Raw genomic sequence first — 22,344 nt, 5'->3', positions numbered from 1 at the left:
GACTCTATGCAGGCAGATGAGGTTTGACAGTATAATCTAGGGGCAGAATTTTCTAATTACAAGTCTCCTTGCAGTGTTGCAGATAGGCTGCTCATGGACTTCAGTTAGTAAGAAGCTGTGTAGCTGCACCCCTCTGCAGTTACATATGTGCATATTCTCTTCTCTGTAACTCTATACATGCACTGCTGAAAGTATGAATCATATAACTTAGCTGTTTTATAGTACATAAATCAAACTCCCATGTTTTTAGACTTAGAAAGATTTTAAAAGCTTAATGCACAATAAGATTATATATCTTACAAAGCTCTTGTGATACCACTTTATTCCTGTTTATTCGTTGGTTTTTTAGGGTGCTGCTGATCACCACTAATCCAGACAACAGGAAAAGTGCTCCCCAAGGAGCTAACTATATAAGTGACTCTTGATGTGCAGATAAGTTTAATAAAGGATTAGTCACTTCTAGCAATGATCTGAAACAGAATTTTGCATAGAAGTGTGGAGATTTTCGGGTATTGTACTTCAGCACTTTGAAGACTAGAAGCAAAGTGCCCTTTATTTTCACTGGAAAGCCTGGAATCTCACAAGCTTACAAGGCAGTGCTGTACTGCGCTGCATTTGTTAATGCTTCATTGAACTATTAACCTATCCAAGTTCCAGTCTCCAGGCCCTATAATTTTGCAGGGAAATCTCTTCTGTGGGAGAAGAGATGAAAGTTCTTAGTTAACACAGCAATTTTTAAACTCCTAGCTGGATGGAGCTACAGAGAGCATGTTAGCAGGGATCCTGATGAAGATGGGTAGCTGTGCCAGCTGCAGGTCCTGTGGTCAAAAGCCCCTTGCTCGGTGCAGTTTGTCATCTAGCACTCTGCTAATCAGCTTTTGACTCAAACAGATTATCCTGCCATGTAAGGACAGCGTCAACTTGTTTTAGAAATGCTTTTGTCATAAAAAAAGAAACAAGGTGACTCTAGAATCTTCAAACCCAGCATGTAAGTGAATATGTAGCTATGCCCTAAATGCATCTCATACCTCTTCCACATGCCAAAGTATTTTCATGGTTTGAACTGGAATATTATGGTCCACTCTTGTATTTTTTGTGCAGGGGGTGAAAATGTTTCCTAACAGGGAAACACTGACTCTATCTATGTGCCTCACCTGCACATTTGAGCATTATTCTTTGAGTGTTTGTATTTCCTCTTCCACAGGGGGTTTTCACGTCCTCTGTTCCCAGCGGTATCTCTGAGAACACGGGGCAGGGTTTAATTAGGAGCAGTCATGTGTCTGATGAATATCTTATCATTAGCCATTAGCAATGGCCTTGCACAAACAAAGAAAAGAACAAGTAACAGTTTAATAATAGCAGCTTGAAGAAACCATGTTCATGAGAGTTTGTCTGAGCTCTTGCCAAAAAAAAAAGCATCTGAGAGTATTTTGCCTTTTCCTCTTTTTTGGCATATTAAGTCTGAGAAACAATGGATGCAGGTAAAAATATGGCCAGCTACAGGTTGCCCTTTCTTCCCTTTGTCTGTTTCAGCTGTATGAAGTTTCTTCCAAGAGCCAAGGAAGGGCCACTTCCAGCATTTTTCACATGCAGCTCCACTTTCTTTAGAAAACATGGGAATGAGAAACTTCTCAGTACAAGAAATGAATGTCAACTAATGTCTCCTTGAGAAAAAGGATTTTGTGGGGTGAAGTTTCTTAGTAAACTAGAGAACAAAAGATTGGGCCATAATAGATATAGAAGATAGAGATGCCTCATCCAAACTCAGAAGGTGAACCTTTATTTCCCACCTTCTGTGAGAAGGCAGATTTACAATTGGATCGTTACCTGTATGATTCTATCTTCATATGTAAAAATCCTTAGGAATGGCTATGCTTTTCTGATATGAAATAAAAGGAAAATGCATCCTTATACTGTCACTGGGCTATGACTTGATTTTTTTTCACCCTGTCCAGAGAGTTAAAGAAGAGAAGGGCAAATACTGGAGATTTTCCTATTTTTAATTCCTGGGCTTGTGCAAAATCTTCTACAGCTTTTGTATGACACCACTTTAGTCATGCTGGCAGGAAGGGTGTGTATATAACTAATTCTTTAGTATCTTTAGACTTGACAGTGATGGTGCCCTGTCATTTCTTAATCAGACCTTTCTAAGAAGTATGTACAATACTTGCTACTCTCAGGCATGTATACTGTAGGATTGTAGCCAATTTTAAATAGGCGTCAAATACCTTTATTAGAAGCTCAACCACATTAATGCAAGCTTTGGATGTATTTTCCATCCAACTTTTTTGAATTGCTGTTCCTGGATTTATAGGTGTGTTTCACCACCTGTTCTTTTTGCTTATTGTCTGTCTTTGATAACTTAAAATATAGATTAGAAATCAATTTCTTCCAGCAACTTAAGCCATAAGAGCTGATACAAAAGAATCATTTAGCTTGTTAGCAATATCCTTCTCCTCCTCAATTTTCTGTTGATTCCCTCATGGCCCCTCTGGCTAATGTCCTTCTCTCAGGTTTTCTCTTTCTGATGGCTGTACAAAAGACTGTCATTCAAGTTTTTAGCTAATTCCTCTTCAGATTTCTTCTTTGCTGTCTTTTAAAGTCCAGCTCTTAAGAAAATAGCATGTCACTTTTGTAAATGTCACTTGGCTGTGTGTTTCCATTTCTGTTTTGAACATTCATGGATCAAATTGACTTTTAAAATATCTGTTCATAAAATATTTTTCTTGTGTTTTTCTCTTTATTGTTTAACTTCTCTTGTTTGAGCTTATTCATCACCGTTCTTTAGACATTTGATGCTTTCTTCATTCATCTTCCTTCTTCCTTTCTTTTAAACTGCACTGTTTTACTTTCCTTTTTTATGTCTGATATCCTGCTACAAAACTTGTATCCATTTTGTGTTATATATACACTCTGAACATCGTTGTTATGTCTTACTATGCTGTAGATACACTCCTAAACCACCATTTGTTCTGCATGAATTCTTTCTCATATTTTGAACTTGCTTGAAGAAGCAGGAGTTTGAAATATCTAAACCTTGTCCCAGCTTACTTTTGACCACTTACACGTATGCAGCTGAAGTCACACAGTATGAATGCTTTATTTGTTTTATCTCCCTTTGTTTTTCTGTCAGCTTTATGCACTCTTTTTTTTTTTTCTTATCTGGAGGTGATTGCCTATACCATTTTCTACTATCTTTTTATTGCTGGATAGAGTTTGAAACGGAGTGAGATACAACTGCACTTTTTATCTAATTAATTTTTAAGCAGAATATTATTACTGCTAACACAAAGAATACTTGGGTTATACTGTAATGGGGTCAGTTGTTATCACTAATCCATTTGCATTGAACCATCTTAGCTTATGCTCATTGTTTCAAGGATAAGCTCTGCCTCAAAGAGATCTTGTTCTAAAAAACATGATGTTAGAGAAAGAACGAGTACACGGTGGGTGTGAGGAGGGCAGGATAATAAAGAGCAGGCAGTAGAGGTAGAATTGTCAAGTGTGGTATTTATGGTTTTGCACAGGGATCCTGGCAGAAGAAGAAGCCTTAAGAACTGGGCACTGTGAGCTTCTTTCTAACAGCAGGGGTGAAGGATGCCTTCTTTTACAAGTGGCCACTCTCCACTAAAATTAAAAATGTGTCCATAAATAGAGGCAGGGAACTGAAATAGCCCAACCAAAGGAAAGAAAATCCTTCTGTATTTTTTCCTACCTTTCTCCTTTATACTGTTTGCATGCCATGTGCAGTGTTAGCTATAAAACATCTCAGCAGGTGTTTATTTGGTTCCCTGCCTCACCAGGAAGGTGTGGATGATTTGGCAAGTCACCTTCTGCAATGCATTTTGGTATCTAAAGACTCTTCTCAGAACAATTTAAAGGCTCCTCAGAACCAACATCTTTAGGAATGAATTGCCTTTAAATATCTCTTATATATCTTTATGTATTTTTATATGTCTTTAAATATTTCTTATACCTCAGTTTTCACTCTGCAAAGCTAAAGTAGCACTTTGATACCTCATAGAATTGTTACACAATAAAGTGTGTATAGCATTTCATTTACTATGGTAGTAAAAGCTGTATGGTGTGGTTCTCATTGAAAGATTTGTCTCAGGTAGACAAGCATGTTTAATTTGTAACGCTTCTGAAGGAGGAAAAATATAAATCAGCAGGAAAAACCTGAAATCTAATCTTAAAGATGCAAAAAAAGGGTATTCTTTCAGAGCAGCATGTAATTCTGAATTTAGAGTGTACTCCTGTCCCTGTGTCACATTTAATCTGGCTTGCAGGGATGTGGAAGGCAAGCTCTAGTAACCTGGGTACATACATAGGATCCCTAGATGGCTCATGCTCTGCCTAACAGCTTGTGCTATAGCCCATGCTGTCACCTTGTATCATCCTGTTTTTACTGTTATCAGCTTTGTAAGCTAATTTCTGCAAGCTGTGGTATAGTTGTACCTCTATTTTGCAGTGCTCATAATACCTTCAGGGCAGTGGCGGGGCTCCTTCTCTCTGCAGGTGGATTGCAAGTTACGTCTTAATGCTTGCAAATTTGGAACAAGGGAGAGACTACAAATGTCCACCTCCATCATGAAGAGATCTGTCTTTGTAGGGGAGGTGGGAGAGTGAAATTCTTGAGAGAGGATTTAATCCACCTGCGTGAGGTAAGTCCCAGCTGAATTGAGCTGACAGTGTTTTCCTTCCTGTCAGATCCCCCCAGGAAGCGTGTGGACTCCCCAATGCTGAACAGGCACGGGAAGCGGCGGCCGGAGAGGAAGTCCATGGAGGTTCTCAGCGTGACAGATGGAGGATCCCCAGTTCCTGCTCGCAGAGCTATTGAAATGGCACAGCATGGACAGAGGTGGGTCTGTGCTTCACCCAGGAGCCCTGCCTGCCTGGGTCTGCTCCTGCACTTTGTGTTGCACATACAGAGGAGCTGTGGGGCTTTTGTGTTCATACCAGCACTCATTACACCCTCCAGTCAAATCTGCAACATGATCTGGCAGCCAGCAGTGCTTGTGCACACAGGACCAGAAGTCCTGCCAGGGCCTTAAGGGTTCTGTTTGCTTGCAGCTATTCCTCAGGAAGCCACCATGTTCTCTGAAATGGGCAAGACCTATTTCACCTCTTTTTAGTTGTTGAGGACATGGGCATGCAGTCTAAGCTCGCAATACAGGCTGACTGGGCAATGGGAACATGTAAGGGCTTTGGGAGGTCTCAAACACATGTGTCCTGTCAAACAGGATAAATTACCTTCTGCTTGTTCTTCTCTGTCTCCAGAGCCTACAACAGTAATCTAGGTGACTATCTAGGATTGGGTTCCTAGCTTTTGGGTGCCTGAAGTTAAAAGAACACTATGCTCCATGTCATCAAAACAACTTGAATCTGAAAAGCCCTGTCCAGGCATCTTGTAGATGCCTCCAAAATGTGCTGTCAGAGCCAGAATGCATCTGAAATGGCACATAAATCACCACATGCTTGTAAAGTGATGGAATATGTATAATTTTCCTCTTTTCTGTCAAAGAAAGTGTCAATCTTGTGGAGAAACAGCAGAGGAAAATGGTGTCTCCTCAAGGCAAATTCTGGGAGAGTAAGTGAACTGTGGAAATTCACTTATGTGAACCATGGAAGTTGCTTCCTCAGTCCCTATGACTAGCTTAAGGGAAGCACATGCATTTGGTTTCACACTTGCATTAATCAATCAATATAAAAGAACCCTTTCCATATATGAATGATGATTATAATGATGCTGCTGTACCTTCTGTTTCAATTTTTACATAATTTTTTATTTGTTCAGCTCTCAAGATCTGTTAAAAAAAAAAAAAAAAAAGCCTGCTGTGCCCAGAAGATCCCTTTGCTGACTGAGAATTGGGAGAAGAACATGAAATAATTTCATAGATATTCCAGAGGCCCCTAGAACTGCTGGAAACTTTTCCTGGCAATTGTTAAAGTTCTATCTGTAGTGAAGAAAGAGTGGTGATTTTCAGAATCTGCTAGGACTTACTTCAGACTGGATATGTGGCCTTGAGACTGCCATAAAGACTTCTTGACATATTGTAGGTTGGAAACCTGTCTCAAATGTCTGATTTGGTGTGAGGTGTGGGTGAAGGAAGTGTTCAGGACAGGGTGTGCTCAGTGTTCCTAACAGGCCTCAAAGGAGTAAGGATGAGCACAGCAGTGACTCCTTGTTCTACCTGCAGTGTTTACTCTGCTGCTGGGAGATGCATGGGACATGAAGCTTCCAGACCCAGGCAGAGGTAAATCACTTCTCCCCACCACAAAGCTCCTTCACAGGGAGTGTCCAACTGAATGGAACAATGAGGAGGCGTTAAATTGACCACAGCATTCTCTGAGAGCTGAAACCTTTTCTTCCAGCTCTGAACTTTGAATTTGGGTTCAGAAGTCTGCAGAGGCAAAGCTGTGTCTTGCTATCCAAAGTATTTCTTTTGCCTTTGAATGTCTCACTCGATTCTGCACATGAGGAAACAGTTGAAGTCAAAAGGTCTGGGATGAGATATATCCAGACTGCATATCAGTAAGGAGGGCTGTGGCTTAAGGAGGAAGCAAAACCTGCAGGCACAAAAGAGATATGGGGCAATGCATACGACAGGTCAGGAATGGACATAAAAGTGTGATTAAGGGTGGAGAAAGGGATGTAATAACACCATGATTGATGATGATGAGCATGGTAGTGCTTGTTTTCGAAGGGGTTAAAGGGAAGATGTTATTTTACTCCACGTGTGAGCTTCCATAATTCATCCCATGCACATGCAGAGATGACAGCGGCACATTTCGTGTTGCTGGCAGCACAGTCGTTTATAACACGAACTGGCTTCATTAACGAACCCCACTGCATGGGGAGTGTCTGGGGACGATGCATTGCTGATGGGGCACCATCTGTCAGAACCCTCAGTAACAAAGTGACAAGTGCCTTCCACCAAGAGTGGGGATTTTTAATGGCTAGTTGCGTATTATATTCCATGAAATGACCCACTGACAGTGGATTTTGCAGGAGTAGGGTTTAGATCTCCAAGGCGTATGCTTTTTTAAGAATCACTTTTTTTTGGATCTCAAGAGACAGCTATTCAGTGCTTTTTATCCTACAATACTACGAAGATTGACCATGGAATCAGATCTCCTGTTTAGACACAGATGACTTGTATAAACATCTGGAGACACAGTGCCATTGCTTCTTCCTTGAGCTGGCAGAGATACACTTCTAACCAGTGGGCAAAACACACCCAAGTGTCTTGTGATTTATTCCTACTGTCCTCTTTCCCAGTAGTAAACAGATGTTTGCTTGCATAAAGAGAATTTATGTTACAACCTCGGGTTTACATGTCTGTATCATGATCTGTGCTTTTGGTAACCATGTGGGGGCCCTACAAGTGTCTGGTCTTGGCTTGTTTAGGGCATATCTTTCCACTGAAATTTAAAACTTGGCAGCCTCCAGCCTCCAGGCTGAGACAGTATTAAGTGAAAAAGATAAATCCTTCAGTGATTTGGTTTGGAATAATGGACGAGGAAAACTCACACAAAAGCTGCTTGTGGAGCTTACAGGCTCCTTCAAATGCTTGAGCCAACCTCTCCAGGTGTTCTCCAGTGGATCTTTGTGAATGGCAAAGTTGGTTTGCACAAACTCTAGCCCTTCTAAAACTGGTGACTAAGTTTTGTTAATTCTTGGGCTTCCCTGCTAGTTGTCACTAAACTGGGTTCATAATTATATCTTAATTACTTCTGCTGTTCTGGTATCCCCACCTCTCAGACTATCTGATATTTCATTGAAATGTCAAAAGAAAAGAAGTAGGTTCTGAGCTTAGTTTAACATTAGCTAATTTGTCCCATGTGCTAAAATCACACAGACTAGGAAGAATTCCATGGGAGCTAGAATCCAGCAGGGATATGGCAGAAATGTTCAGCAGCTTTGCTGTGAGAGTCCAAAAACCATTCTAAAATGGGCTTCATTAACTATTCATTTTCTTCTAGTTTTTGAAGTGGAGAGCTTGCATGAGAGATCAGCTAACATTAGGGAGCAGTGTTCTGAGAAACAGTGAAGCATATCACCAGTGAAATATATTTCAGGGAGATGCCCTTTTAGCAAAGCACAGGGAATTTCACTTCTAAGCTGCAGGGATTGAGACCCAAGATGAGAAAGAAGGGCATTTCTCTATACACTGAGTATAGGGAGGAGGGTTGGGAGTTAAATGGTAATGGACCCTACAAATTAGAATACAAAATGGATTACTGTTCCTCTAAGAGGCTCTATGGTCTGATTTTAACCTTTTCTGAGAGCATGCTTAGTGTTGAGGTCTTCTGGAAAAGTCGTGAGTAATGAATGCTTTGCAATTAATGCTTCAGGTGTGTTCTGTTTTCCCTGGACACTGTGACAAAGTAGGTGGTACCTGGGTTTTAAATTGAATAAAGGAGAGCAGGGTTTACAAATATGCATGGGAGGAGTCATCTTAGACCTCAGAAGTCAGGGGAAGATAATGAATTTGAGCACTGTGTAGGTGTGAGCCATGACTGTAAAGTAAAAGAAAGGTTTTTCAGAGCATTGCTTAAAAAGGGGAGGATGGGTTGGGGGACTGGGTGTCCAGCATTGCTACAGGTTACTCTCTTTTATAAAAATGTCCACACTAGTAACTGTGTTTTCTCGCTTTGTTCCTGCCATAGTAAAACAATGTTCAGTAAAAGCCTGGATATCTCTGAAGCCAATCCCAAATTCAACAAAGAAGAAAGGTATAAACACTGACAATATGTTCCTCTCCTCTACCTCACTGCTGAGACCTTAAAGATGCAGTACTTACCTTCTCTGTGTGGGGACAGAGCTGTTCTCTCTTTCCTCTTTAGAGAGAAGCAAAGAGGGTGGGATATTTACAGCTCCACACTATGTATCTTTTTGTACAGTACCATTCATTTGAGGCTATCCCCAATGCAGCCTTGGACTGTACCAATGATTTCCCCACTAAAGTTTCATCCTACTGCTATTTCTGGTTCAATTCTGCCATGAGTAGAAGTTCTGCCCAGGGTAGAAGATGTATTTGCTTAAGATGTCTTTGGGAAGGATTGGAATATAAAACACTGGGAAAGCCCAGAATGTTCCACTCCGAGCATTAGAAACAGCAGCACAACTGAGTGAGTGACAACAGTGGTAGGAAACTTTGGAAATTCAGTCTGATAGACAAAATATAAAGGACTTCTGGCAAGAGACAAACTCTTTAAGACTACCCAGAGGACACAGGAGGAAGACGTGATTGAAAACAGGGTTTTTGGAGGATGATTCTAATCTAGCAGTTCAGTGACAGATGCTGAAGAACAACAGAAAGGGTAACTCCCAACTGTCAGCAGAGGCACAATGGAAGACAGGTAGGCCACCACATTTACAGACTTTAAGTGGACTTGTGTGGGTCCATGAACACAAAAAAAAAAGTTCATACTTTTGTGAAGGTTTTTAGGGTACATGTTTTTTCTAAAATTTTGGTCTCAAAGGAAGAGAATTTTTCTCTGTGTTGAAAACTGGTATCCCAAAGGATAACTCTTCATCAAAACGTAATCCTTAGAAATTTTGGACAAACACTAAGCTTACCCAAAGGTTACAAGTGTGGCATATGATTCAAAAAGGGAGAAGCAATGGCTTCCTTAAAGGAATCAATGGATTTCACAAACCATTCTTATTTCAATTTCCCCTTTTCATAGAAACATTTCTGTATAGAGATAAAGATGGCCTTTAAGCCCCAGGAGATTTGCAGGATGTGTGAGGGACTGTTTTGACCTTTTGCAGTCTGTCTTCTGTGGTCAATGTTTCAAGTCCTCAACCTGCCACAGTGAGGAACATGATGCATCTGCAGGAGAGACTGTGCCTCATGTGGTGTGTAAAGCACCCTCTCTAAGATGCCAAAATACCAACAAGCATTGGATTGGATCTGAATTGTTAGCAACCTTGTAGTTCCACAGCCATGAAGAAGTAGTGGTTATACAGCCTTTAGTGGCTGGGCTTTCCGGGACTCTTAGCATAGACATGGAAACTCCTGTTCCTTTCTCTGATACTCCCTATGTGTAAGTTCTGCTCTTGAACATGTGGCACTTCTTGGCACTAACAAAAGTTAGTGTAAGGTTACTCCAAAGAAGAGCTTTTTCATAGTAATTAGGAATCAAATCCATTTAAAGAGGTGCAGAAATTTTATCTGTGACAGAAGAGGAGTCTTTTAGCAGATGTTCTGAGCACCATTCCGTGTCCCTCTGTCCTTCTCTGGCAGCTGCTACAACTGTGTTAGGAGCAGAAGAAATGACACTTTTATATCTTCTGTGTGAATTTCTTAAATCCACATAGGCATTTTGTGTTCCCTCTCAAAGGTGGTATTTTTCAGAAAACAGGAGGAGAAGGTTAGAGCACTGCATGAGGATCACCCACAGTCCTGCTCATTCAAGGACCAGGCTGAATTTCTGAGGACCACATTCACTGTGACCTTACCTCCTTCCCACTTCTAAGAGTTCAAATGAAGGACCTCAGTGGTGGGAATGTGAGAGAACCTGGATTCTAGATCTGTGCACAGCCACATGAAAGGAAGGGATAGGCAGCAAAGAGGACCCCAGAAGAGTGGGGTCACATAAATCAGGGTGGCCATTAAATTTTTGTTCAGTGTTTAATTGTCCAATTTTATGATACCTTTTTTAAAGGAATACTGCATCTTTAAGGGTCCCTTCCCTCTAGATGCACATGGTTGTCTTAGTAGCTGAGGCCACTGTCCCTTTCTTTTTCTTTTTCTTTCTGACTTTCTTTCACCCCCTCTTTCAGTGCTTCTCTTCTTCTGTATCTGGGTTGCCGCAGCTCCGTAGTTCACTTGCTTCAGTATTATAGGGAATGCACATGTCTGCGCTTCTGGGTCTATTGTGTCCTGGGATTGTTCATTTTTTTTTAAACCTCATTTCCCCTTTCCTTTACCCTGTTGTCAATTTGCTTTCCATTCTCTTTGTTAACCTCTTCAGTGCCTTCCCTGTTGGGAAAATGACTTGAAAGAAACATTATTGAACCTTCTTGCACCCATTCTATTTACATTTGACTATTCTGCATGTGTGAATATGGGTGTATTTTCTGTATAAATATCCACACAGGTTCCAGTATATACAATGGGTGTCAATTTGCTCTTCTCAGTTACATCACCGTAGATAGATTGGTACAGGTACAATTGAAGACAGCATTTGTTCCTAAATATATATATATATATTTGTGTATATATATATATATGAATTAGATCTTACCCAAATTTGCACTCCACAGGCTGAAATATAAATGGAGTGTCACTCAAACACATGAAAAAGAACTTACTGTAATGCTTCTTTCCACTTCTCTATCAATGCATAGCACAACAGCTTTTTTGTCCTATTCTGATTACATTTTCATTTTAACTGTTCTCAAAACTGCCTTGGTGGCTCAGCCCAGCACTTGCAATGTTGATGTAACTGGAGGCATGGCTAGTTGCACTGAGCAGTAAACTGTGAAATCTACTGAGCATATATTAAATTTGGCGTTTCTGTCTTGTGGCGAATGGATTTTCCTCACCCAGCCAGAGGTAGCTCTGGCAGCTTGGGAGCCTCTTATTGAAAATGGAGAGAATGAGAGAGAGAAAGTGACAGAGAGGAAAAAAAGTGTTGCATCCAACTTGAAAATAATTTGGCTTAATAACACCAAACCGGTTTTTTTATTTCTAATCTAATCTTTGTTAATGTGAAAAGGTGGTGACATTTTCCTGAGTTTGCATACCTGCACCCCTGAAAACTTAATAACCTGACTATTCTATTTCCATTTTGAATGCCTTGGTTAGTAGATAAAAATTAAGAATACTGATGTTTACAATTGTCACTAGCCTTCAAAGTCAATGTGCCAGAGATTCAGTCTGCTTTTAGAACTGCTTTTTCAGACTCTTTTCAGCACAGCATTGATTTATTCTCCATTCACATTTGAAAGATTTCCTTTGCAACCTACAAGACCCAGAGAGTGAATTTATTTTAAATGAAAAATGAGATCCTGGAGCACAAGATGGCATCCACAGAGATAAGTGCTGGGTTGCTGAGCTGGTACCTTCTAGCTGATCTGAATTCCTGACTATAAGACCATCATGACTAATAAGGCAGTATCAAAGCAGATTCACAGCTTGAGCTACAATCTTGTACCCTGGGCTCCCAAGCTGGCTCAGAAATGCATGCTTTAATAACCAATACATTTCACAGTTCATTCGTGGCAAAAAAAGAGTACTTCTTACCAGGCCAGCTTGGGGGACAGAGGGACACTGCACTGAACAAAGTGGGGACAAAAAGAACAATTTCCTGGATAACAGTGTGATATAACTGTGCCTTATGTAAGAGGCAGAGAAGAAATGCAGCATGAAGTATTGAACCCCATTGCTCTGCTGACTGCTTTAATTGGGATTTGGCTGGGAATTTTTTTTTTTTTGCAGCCTTAGTATGTGCCTCTCCATATTTCCCAGTGCCAAAGTTGGATGTGTCTCCAATATGTGAGTGGGACAAAAGCTGTTTTCTGGTCAATGAAACTGTCCCCCTAGTGTTCCTGGTCTCTGGAAAGACTTAGGCACCAGTGGCAATGATTATGACCGTTCAGTTCTCCGAACAGTATTTCACTCTGCTTTTCCTACTCTTCTCTCCACCTGCCTCCACACCCCTCTCTCCTTCTTTCTCTCTCTCCCTCTCTCTTTATTTTCCCTTTCCGAGGATGGCGAGTGCTGATCCATTGGGGTAAGCTCTAGTTTTGGATTATTCCTCTTGTGGGACCTGTTGTAACTTTGTAGAGGAACTTTTCATTTGCAATTTCCAAACACAACACAGGTTGATATGCTTCAGTGGCTGAGGCTTTACAGCAGGGAGAGAGAGAGAGAGACGTGGGAAGAAGCATTTTTTGTGCTTTTGTGTGTGTTTGTGTGCTTTTATGTTGGAGTCACACTCCATATAATTTACTATTGGGTTCTTTTTTTGTTCTCTTATTTGTCCCTCTATTTCAGTGTCTGTGGGCACAGAAAACTATCCTCAGACACTGTGCAGATACCAGACACCTTCTCAGAAAGAAACCCATTCTCTGTTTAGCACTTTTGTATCTGTTTGGTATTTTCCAGTTAATTTGGATCTAATTTATCCAGTTTTCTTCTTTTTCTTTTTCTTTTTTTTTTTTTTTTTTTATTAAAACTGAATCCCATCTGTGTTATTAAAAAATGCTGGGTATTCCCTCTCTTTTTAGAATATGTTTTCTTAAGAGGTGAACAGATGGCCCTAGAGACAGATATACCTTCAAAGCTCTGTATTTTCAATAAAGGCAGTATAGGTACAGCTAAGAAGGCAGTCATGCTTCAAATTAAAGTTCCATTTATAAATACTTAAGAGAAGGAGAATATTATATTAATAAATTATTTAATAAAACCATTGTAATAGATCATTACAGACTACAGTAAAAACTTGTTGAGAGGGTACACATTGAGAAAGCTAATTAGCACCAGTAACATTTACTTCTCATGTTTGCAGCATGCTTCAATATCTGTTAATTCTTTCTAAACTATTTATAGATGGAACTTTAATATAATTGGCCAATTAAGGAGGGTGGTGCTGTTCAACATCACCATCTGTATGGGCTGAAAAGAAGAAGAGGTGTGTTACCAACACCTGCACTTCTTCCTCTGCACTCTCTGTAAGGCTTCATCTTACAAATGGTTGTTAGCATGAGCAGACCTTCTGACTCAAGCATGAATATTCCCAGTAAGAGCTGTCACAGTGTTATTTGCATGGTTGGGACTGTAAGACAGTGGAACATCGAAGGTATTCTATACATATTCCCTGAATCAGAGGGTGAGGAAGCACAGTTTGTACCTTTCAGACACCCAAAAGTAAGAGTGTTGAAATTTAACACAGCCTGACTGCTCACTTGACTGCTCATTGCATGTTAATTCAGGTCATTGTCAGGGGTCTGATACCCTGAAGTTTCAGTTTAGATTTTATTGGCTTTGAGTGAGCAAGGAAAGAGGAGTATCAAATTCCACCCAGTTCATGCTTGAAGCAAATAAGAGGTTGGCTGGGTATTTTCTGGAATGAGTTTCAAAACCACACATGGAATCAAACCAATTCAAAATTTCTAAGGCATTTCACCCAGGGACACAAGTCTGATGCATCAATGCACGCTGCATGCATGCTGCAGGCTCCCCTTCTTGGAAGCATGGCTCCAGCTTGACCAGCTAAGAGGCTGTATTCAGCACCCTGGTAAAACTGTGCTATGAAAGCAAGTTCTGCTGGGACTGCAACGGGGTACCAAACTTGGATTGTAAGAAAAAGTTCTAGGAGATGGTTATTCGAAGAAGAAACAAATGCCAAATCTGACCTAAGTGTTCAATTCATGCTGTGAAGCCTTTATGTTCTACTGGTGTGTCTCAGGAGGGGCACTGTTTAAAGCATTTGGGAACAGATCTGAGAGAAGGGTGATGGAGAGATGTGCTGTACATGTGCTGCATGTGCAGTGCAGTTACCAGGCCAGCTGCACTCTCCTGTCTCCTGTTTTTCTCTGTCTGCACCTCAGCAGTGTCGAGCTTCAGCTCTGTACCTCTCAGGAAATTCTGCATTCTCTGAAACCAGCTGGAAACTGGATTCAAGCCCCTCAGTTTCAGAACACTGGTCTGACATGAGCTGGGCCTTGCGTGGCTTCCTCTTGACAGCAGCTGGCTAAAATGAGTATAAAATTACTTTAAAATGAAGGACCTTTCAACTTGGATACTCTGAATTATCAAATAGATTGAATAAGGTATAAAATCATCACAGCTACAAACTCCAGCCCACACACGCACATTTCGTTTCAGTCCTTTGCCTCTCTCTTTCATAGCTCAGCTGTCTCCAGGTTATTGTCAGTCTGTGGAATGGGGGGAATAGCCTGCAATGATCTCAGTGTCCACCTTATGTTTAGAGTGCCCTCTGCATCTTCCCCCTCCTAAACCTTGGGTCTGCTTCCCTTATGATTTGGGATTTTTGAATTCCTCCCTCCAGGCTTGTCAAAACATCTGTATCACTAAAGAGTCTCTTCTTGGGTCTCTAAATCTGGCAGTTATGTTTGAGGGAATGCTCCTTATCTGAGCAACTGCACTGTCTTTCCAGCTTGTATTTTCAACAAGCTTTAGATGACTTCCATTGAGTTAATGCACAAGCGCACAGGAATGCAAAACACAGAGCAAAATGAGTCACACACAGTGTTCACAGTTTCCTGGATTGTTGCATTTAGTATTAAGTTATTGGAATAATTATAGATTTAATACTTCCAGTAACATTTGATGCCTATAAAGACTCTTAGGAGGTTACTCACTAATAAATACATCTCACTGAATAAATTTATTTCATAGCCATGGAGACAAAATGAATGGATGTCATACCTCTTTCCACACATAAGACGTAAGAGTCTGCCATATTAATGCTGCCTGTAGGGCCTCGAACTTTCATTTTCTGGTGAGAGGGCTAAAAATTTAAATTCCTTTTCTTTTATTACAGCATTTCAGCATAATGCAACGTTTTCATTCCTTTCTTTTGGCCCTGTCCCAGTTCTGTCCACCTGACTCTGAGATACAGGAGCAGTGCATGTGATTGGGTTTTTTTACAAACTGAATTACAGCATTGCTTAGCTGAAATGATCTTGATGAGAGGGATGAATCTGTCATTTTTGCTTGTTAGCACTTTTTGTACTGGAATACAGAACCACGTAGTAGGGCATGGTACTGAGTTTTTATAGCTAGCTTGAGAATCATATCCCATTTGTAAAGGTAAATTATGGGAGATCTGTTAAATTGAGGAAGTTCTCCTCAGTCTTGGTGTCATATCCTGTACTACCACTTTCTGGTAAAGGAGGAAGTCCTCTGAAAAGTCTAGCTTTCTTTTTACCCCAACACTTAAATGAACAGAGGCTTTTTAAAATTCTTTCCACTGCTCCTGTATACAATTTCCAGTGTGGACAAACTGAAGCTTGCTATAGGGCCTACTTTACTTCTTACGTATTTTGCATGTAAATCAGCAGCAGAAATAAATCCTGTTCAATAGCAATCATGTGGATACTGAATGCATTTCTAGGAGGATTTCATACTAACTCTCTCTTATGTCCCCTGCCTCAGGCTCCTAGGCTGGATGAAAGCACAGTACACAACAACTATTTTTCAAATATTGCTTCCAATAAAAAACTGGGATTTGGGAGGTGGGGACTGCCATATTCTGCCCTACATGTGTGTGATCATTTTTGTAAAAAGATAAGAGGCAATGGGGTTGGGAAGTGAGAATTCAGGACTGTTGGAAACACCTGATGGCAAAAAGGAAATAGCAGAGTGGAACTTTTAAGCAAGTGTCCTGGAATTCAGGTGAGTGTCAGAGAGGATGTTCCCACCACAATTAAGAGTTGGTGGGAGCATCTCCTTTAACTCTAAGTTGGTGTTTAACTGCATCTCTGGGCACCTGAATGCCTTCCACATTTGTCCAAAATTATCTATAGACTCCTCTTGTAATTCATGGTTTGGAAGAAGCTTTTCCTGATGATTCATGCAAGGAACATTTTAACTAAATGGATGTCCCATCTGCACGACACATCTGTGGTGCAGTCAGCTACTTCACTTATAGGAAAGGCACATACAGTAGTCTTTCAAAAGTGGAGCAGATAGTTCTCCCCTTAAAATTACTTTGCATAAACCTTTGTGAGTGCCCCAGATCTCGATGGTACAAATTTAGGCTTAATCTAGTGCAAAAGAATGCCATGAGTGAGCCTCTAGGTTTTTTTTTCTGCTGCACTATGATGGGCAGATTACATCAGGGTACAAGAAAAAAACCTATGTGGGAATTTTCTGCATAGATTGAGTGCTCCAGATTTTCTTGGTGCCAGTTGAGATTTAATCTGGCCAAAAAAAGTGATGTGAGTGAGCTTCTGGTTTTCACCTACTTGGTGTGATGGACAAACTGCAGTGGGATACGAAGAAAACCATCAGGGCAGAGGGTACAAGTAGAGAAAACAGAACCTGCCATTGTGTTCAGTTGTAGCTTATTCTTTCCTTGGAAATACTTCCTCTTTTGCAGTTCACTTATTTTTAAAGAATTCTGCTACTCAAACTTGTTTAATAATAAATGTCTAGGAGACCAACTTAGAGACCATTTTTCTGTTTTGTTCTACAACAGCTGAAGAGTAAACTGATACAGTTTATGGTCTAAATTTGTTTTATATTCTTATGTATAAGCTGACATCACATATCTGACCTATATAAATTCTTAATATATAGGTGTGTAAACACAGACAGACACATACTAAAACACATACACTCATCCACTCAGTTTTCTACAGGAATTTCACCTTTTCATGTTTGTTACCCGAAGGCAAGTAATTGCTTTCATGGCTCTTGTTATAGGTAGGTTATTATAGGTAGGAAACATTGGTAGTTTTGCTATATTGACATATTGCTGCATGGTGGTTGTTGAATAAATAGGTTCTTAGCCAAATGCTCTCCTGTAAAATGTTTCAGTCTTCAAGACAACTTTCTTTCTTGTTAAAAAGTATAGAAAGCAGCTGCCTCTGGGGCTCACTCATGTACAGTCACACATAAGGTGTGGGTTTTTTTCTGCAGGGTAGATCTCCTCCTAGGAACTTCCTCTGCTGAAGTGTTTGTGCAGTCTGGCCTGTCTGCTCTTCCACCACATTTAGCATAGCACTGCTGCTTATTGTCAGCAGCTGACATTTTCCATAGGTGGCCTTTGCTGGAGAGCATAAGACCATTAACAGTATAGGTGACCTTGTCAGCAGATAGGACAGTTCACTCTCCCTTGACTGGCCTCTTTCTGACGGCACCTGCGTTGTAATTTTGGTATTAGTAGAGTCATCAACAAAAGCAGAACTCGTTATCCACAGAGAAGACCTGGCTTGCTTAATGCATCAGCAAGAATTCTCACTGGAAAGCAAAGATGTGAAATCCATCAGTGAGAAGCTGGAAAGGGCTAAGCCAATGCAATCTTTGATTTCAGTGGGAAGTCATGACATAAGAAATGATTGTGTGCTTGAGTCAAGGAGACTTGGGGTTTTAATTATTACCTGGAAGAACTCCCTACCTTTGTGCCTTGTATGCATGGTGCTTTTCCATGTTGCTTGTGACAGAGAAAGTTTCATTTTGTAACCGCCAGCACTGTGCAAAACAGAATTCTTAGCACAAGTTTGAATGGCTTCGCCATCTCTTTGAATTGAGCTGTTCAATTTGCACAGAGCAGACCTAGTAGCTTCCATGTGCTTGATGACTAAAGAGAAAGTAGCAACTGCCTTAATTGAAAGGGATTATAGTATTCTCCCTGAGCAACAGCATTACTTTGATTTGGGGCGGAGGGGACAACTGAAAAACGTGGCAATAGTGAAAGGAAAGAAAAGGAAAGAGTTATGTCCTTTTCCAGTGACAGCCTCCCTCCTCCTCCTCACTTCATACCTGTGCCTGTGGTGGCTGGTGTTCAGGGCTGTTACTTGTCTGAGTTTCCTGAGGGATGTTTTCCTTGTTGTGTCCATTCAGGTCTCGGTCAATCAGCGGAGCGTCGTCTGGGCTCTCCACCAGTCCTCTCAGCAGTCCAAGGGTAAGTGGTGCTGCTTCAAGATCTGTTGGTCCAATCCACTCACATGCTTGATGCTTTTTGACATCTGTTGCGCCAGAGCTGTGGCTCTTAGCTGGGATGTTTTGCTTTTCCTTGGCAGCTTGTAAATTTTCATGGGTGGTGAGGGAAATGTTACCTACAAATGCAGGTGGAGAATTTCTCTTACATGTTCCCTGCACTGTTAGCAGGGGTCTCACTGTGGCCCTGCCCTTTTTGAGTCTCTTAAGCACACAGAATAACATTGCTATGACTAAACACTCCATAGCCAGCTGAGGTCTGCCTATAGCCTGGTTTGAGACCAAATGATCAGGAGCCATTTCACAGCTGCCTTCAATTAGATCAGTAAAGCACCAAAGCATGCTGGTTATCTTCTGTTTGCCTCAGAATAGCTCATATTAGAAAGTCAGATAAAATAAATTACACAAATTTGAGGGCTAGGAAATTTAAAAGGAAAGTAAGAAGTTGACTGACTTGGATAAGTAAAGAACATTCACATCCCTATAAACAAGGTACTTTCACATGCCCTTTTTAAGCATGCAGTCAACTCAATACTGATGCTCAACTAATACTGATACTCAGCCAGTACAACACATGCTTGATAGTACATTTGTTGTGAAGTTGTAACAGTTTCTAAATGCAATGACAGAGGCCTCCCTCTTCTTGTTAACTTCTTTAGGGATAAAAGTGAGTATTCCTAGTGCTTAAAAGGTCAGCTAAGTCACTTTAAGACTGCAGTGCCTAACAAGAGTCTAGACTCATCAAAAAGTCTGTTGGGCTGTAATAGTCCATGCTACCTAAGTGTCTGGCCCAGAGTCTCTGGAGGATTTCTACATACTTCCCATGACTTCATGAGAAGATGCTGTCCCCCACTAGAAATTGATATAGTCCATGTCTTAGGGTATGGATACATCAGTGGATCTACTCTCAGTTTTGTGAAGATAACATCAGTATTCCAAGTATTTGAAATCGCAGTTCCACTCTAACATTCTATGTAATTCTTGTGAATAAAGACACACTGTCAGCTCTAAGTTTATAGTCTAGTAAAGCTTCCAGCACTTTGCTTGATTGAATTACTTTCTGAAACCTATTTTGGGCTCCTGCCAATTGTCATCCTGTTTTGAAACCAGCATAAATGTTCTTGTGGTCTCCTCTATGTCTTTAAAGTCCTAGGGACCAGTGAAAATCCATTTCCTTCTTTCTGCGCTGGGATTCCTGGTTGCCAGTGAAATGGAGCAGAGGTCTGAGAACTCTTATGCCGCTTCAAAATGTACTGGAAAAGAGCGTGGAAACAGTTTTGTGCACAAAATAAGCATGCAGTGAAGCAAACCTAAATCTTGATTTCATTAATTGATCTCTTGGGATCAATTTCTGATATCTCAGTAGAACAACATCAAAGAATAAGTTTGACAAGATCCCATAGTCTCTGTATCCTACCATTACTACTTAACAGGCAGTTGATTAAATAGTCTTCAAAGGGATTTAGCAATCAGGTGGCATTTTCAGCAGATCATAACGATATTAATGCTGGTCATATTTGAGGCTTAAAAGAAAATGTTGGAATAAAAATCATATTTTTTTAAACGTCCTTACCTATGCTTCTAATAGCACCTTAGATTATTGAAAGAGAACATACTTTAGAAAACAAATACACCTTTCACTTTTTGCACTGCTTAGGTTCAGTTCTATGAGGAATTGAATTCAGCAGCAAATAAGAGTTGTTAAATTTCGAAAGATCTTGTTAATGGTGTTCCACATTGCACCAGCTGAAATTGATACCTAATCTTGTTCTTCATTTCATTATTAAATATGTGGTAATTAAGGGTGCCTCTTCAGATTCTTAATGGCTTAAGAGGGAGTTGAATTGTACTTTAGTTCTTTCAAATCTGCTTCTCAAGCCATCATACGTGTAAGATAGGAAAACTGAAGGAAATAATTGCAATTAACAGTCTTTGAGTTTTATCCATTGGTGTCATTTGCAAATAGCTAATAGTCAGATGCCAATAGTGACTTACACAAATTAAACACTTTCCTCATCTTTTCTTCTTCCTTGCCCACTGACAATGAGAATTTAGCAACATGACAGACTTAAGTTTAACTTTACAATCCTAATAGTAGTACAAATATTTTGATGTACCGATTTTTCTTTAATTTTGGTGGCCTAACCCTAAGTTCTTTGAAGTAATTGCAAAACTTTGATGCAAACAACTTAGAGACATAAGTCTTAAATACATTTCTGCAGTTTTTAAAATATGGCAGCATTGTGCTAATCCATTACACCCAAGAAGGATCTCCCTAGTGAGCGTGTTCACCTGGGACTGAGATTTGAGGGAAGGTTACATGTACATGGTATATCTGGTTAGTTCTTGATTATAGCTTTTAGGTGTCAAGTATGGATAATAATAGTAATGGTGATGGTGTCATTTTTCATAGGTAATACTTCTTAGAAATAAAAGGGTGCCCAAAGCTGAATATCTTGAGTAGGGATTTCTATTTCTACAATTATTCCAGTACTTGTAATCTAAGGTGGTAATAGCAATGATTTGTAAGGACTTTTTTTTGTTTGTTTTGTTTTAAATGTGATTTTTAGCTTGCTAATATCCCTTAAAAGGCTTCTACCCTTCCAAGTCTGTCTATTGCTGTTTGCTGTCAAAGTATGAATGGTTTCCCAAAATACCTCTTAACACCTGTAAATGTTACTGTTTGGGAAAAAAAATCAAAACCATAATCCCATTTTGATACCTCAGCAATGGATTATGAACTTTGCTTGTCTTTTTTCTTTTTAAACTGTGTTTTGCAAAACAATGGCTTCCCCCACCCTCTTCTTAGGCTTGGGACTTAATGGCAAATATTGCTGAGACTTTATGACATAAATTCCAATTATCAAGCTATCCTTCAATGCAATGAGGGATATTGGAGGAGAAGCATAAAGTCTGATGGAAAGTATCATCTCTTCCCAGATAAATAAATTTACCAGACCTTACTGAAGTTTTTGCAGTAGCAGTTTAAAAATCAAACACCAATCTGAGTTCCTATATTTCTCGTGGTGTTGTGTGCTCTGAAGCTTCCAAGTGAAGACTGAGCAATTTAACCTTCCAGATCAGGGGAGGAGAGTGGGTGCCCAGGTGGCATCACTCTCCCTTTTCCCCCTCTTTCTGCAATGGGTGGCTGCAAATGGTGCATTACCCAGCCAGGGGTAAAGAGGAAGGAAAGAGGTTCTGACTGGTGTGTGCAGTAACTGTGTGTATCCCCTGCCACTCTGTATGTATCACACACCTGTTCTGAGTTTCATCTCTATACTGGGTTTGCATATGGGCACATGGAGCTGAAAGAGGTGGTCCCTTTCTTGGCACATCTCAATTTGTCTGTGGCTTGAGTGGTTCTTCTTCCCTTTCCTCACCTCCCTACAGCATCGTGCTTCTCTCACTGCAGGGCAATCAGAACAATCCCAGAGAGATGGCATTTCTCTCTTCTTTTTTTCTTGGTTACTTTCCTTTTTTTCTTTTTTTTTTTTTAATTTTTTTTCCTTGTTCCTTTGTTGTACTTTTCTTTCTGTTGTTTTCCTTTGCTGACACGTGGTTGGTTAATATGATGAAGCCTGTTATGACACTGTTGTTCTTGCTGCTGCCGCTGCTGCTGTTGTTGAATATGCTGTGTTCCCAGCTAACTGCATGTCTTTTTTTTGTTTTTTGTTTGTTTGTTTGTTTTCGTTTCTTT

General features: G+C 40.3%; 1 protein-coding gene across 1 annotated transcript in view; it reads left to right on the top strand.

Moving 5' to 3' along the window:
- BRSK2 (BR serine/threonine kinase 2) overlaps nucleotides 1–22,344 on the top strand; it is a 300,775-nt gene that overhangs the window by 248,801 nt on the left and 29,630 nt on the right. The window contains exons 12-13 of the mRNA XM_041481170.1: nucleotides 4,711–4,861; nucleotides 18,552–18,612. Of these exons, the coding sequence (XP_041337104.1) occupies nucleotides 4,711–4,861; nucleotides 18,552–18,612 (212 nt within the window). The remainder of the gene's footprint in view (nucleotides 1–4,710; nucleotides 4,862–18,551; nucleotides 18,613–22,344) is intronic.

This window comes from Pyrgilauda ruficollis, unplaced genomic scaffold, assembly GCF_017590135.1.
Source record: "Pyrgilauda ruficollis isolate IOZ18807 unplaced genomic scaffold, ASM1759013v1 scaffold55, whole genome shotgun sequence".
Lineage (NCBI taxonomy): Eukaryota > Metazoa > Chordata > Aves > Passeriformes > Passeridae > Pyrgilauda > Pyrgilauda ruficollis.
The sequence above is the reverse complement of the archived record's forward strand: the minus strand, read 5'-3'. Positions and strand labels throughout refer to the sequence as shown.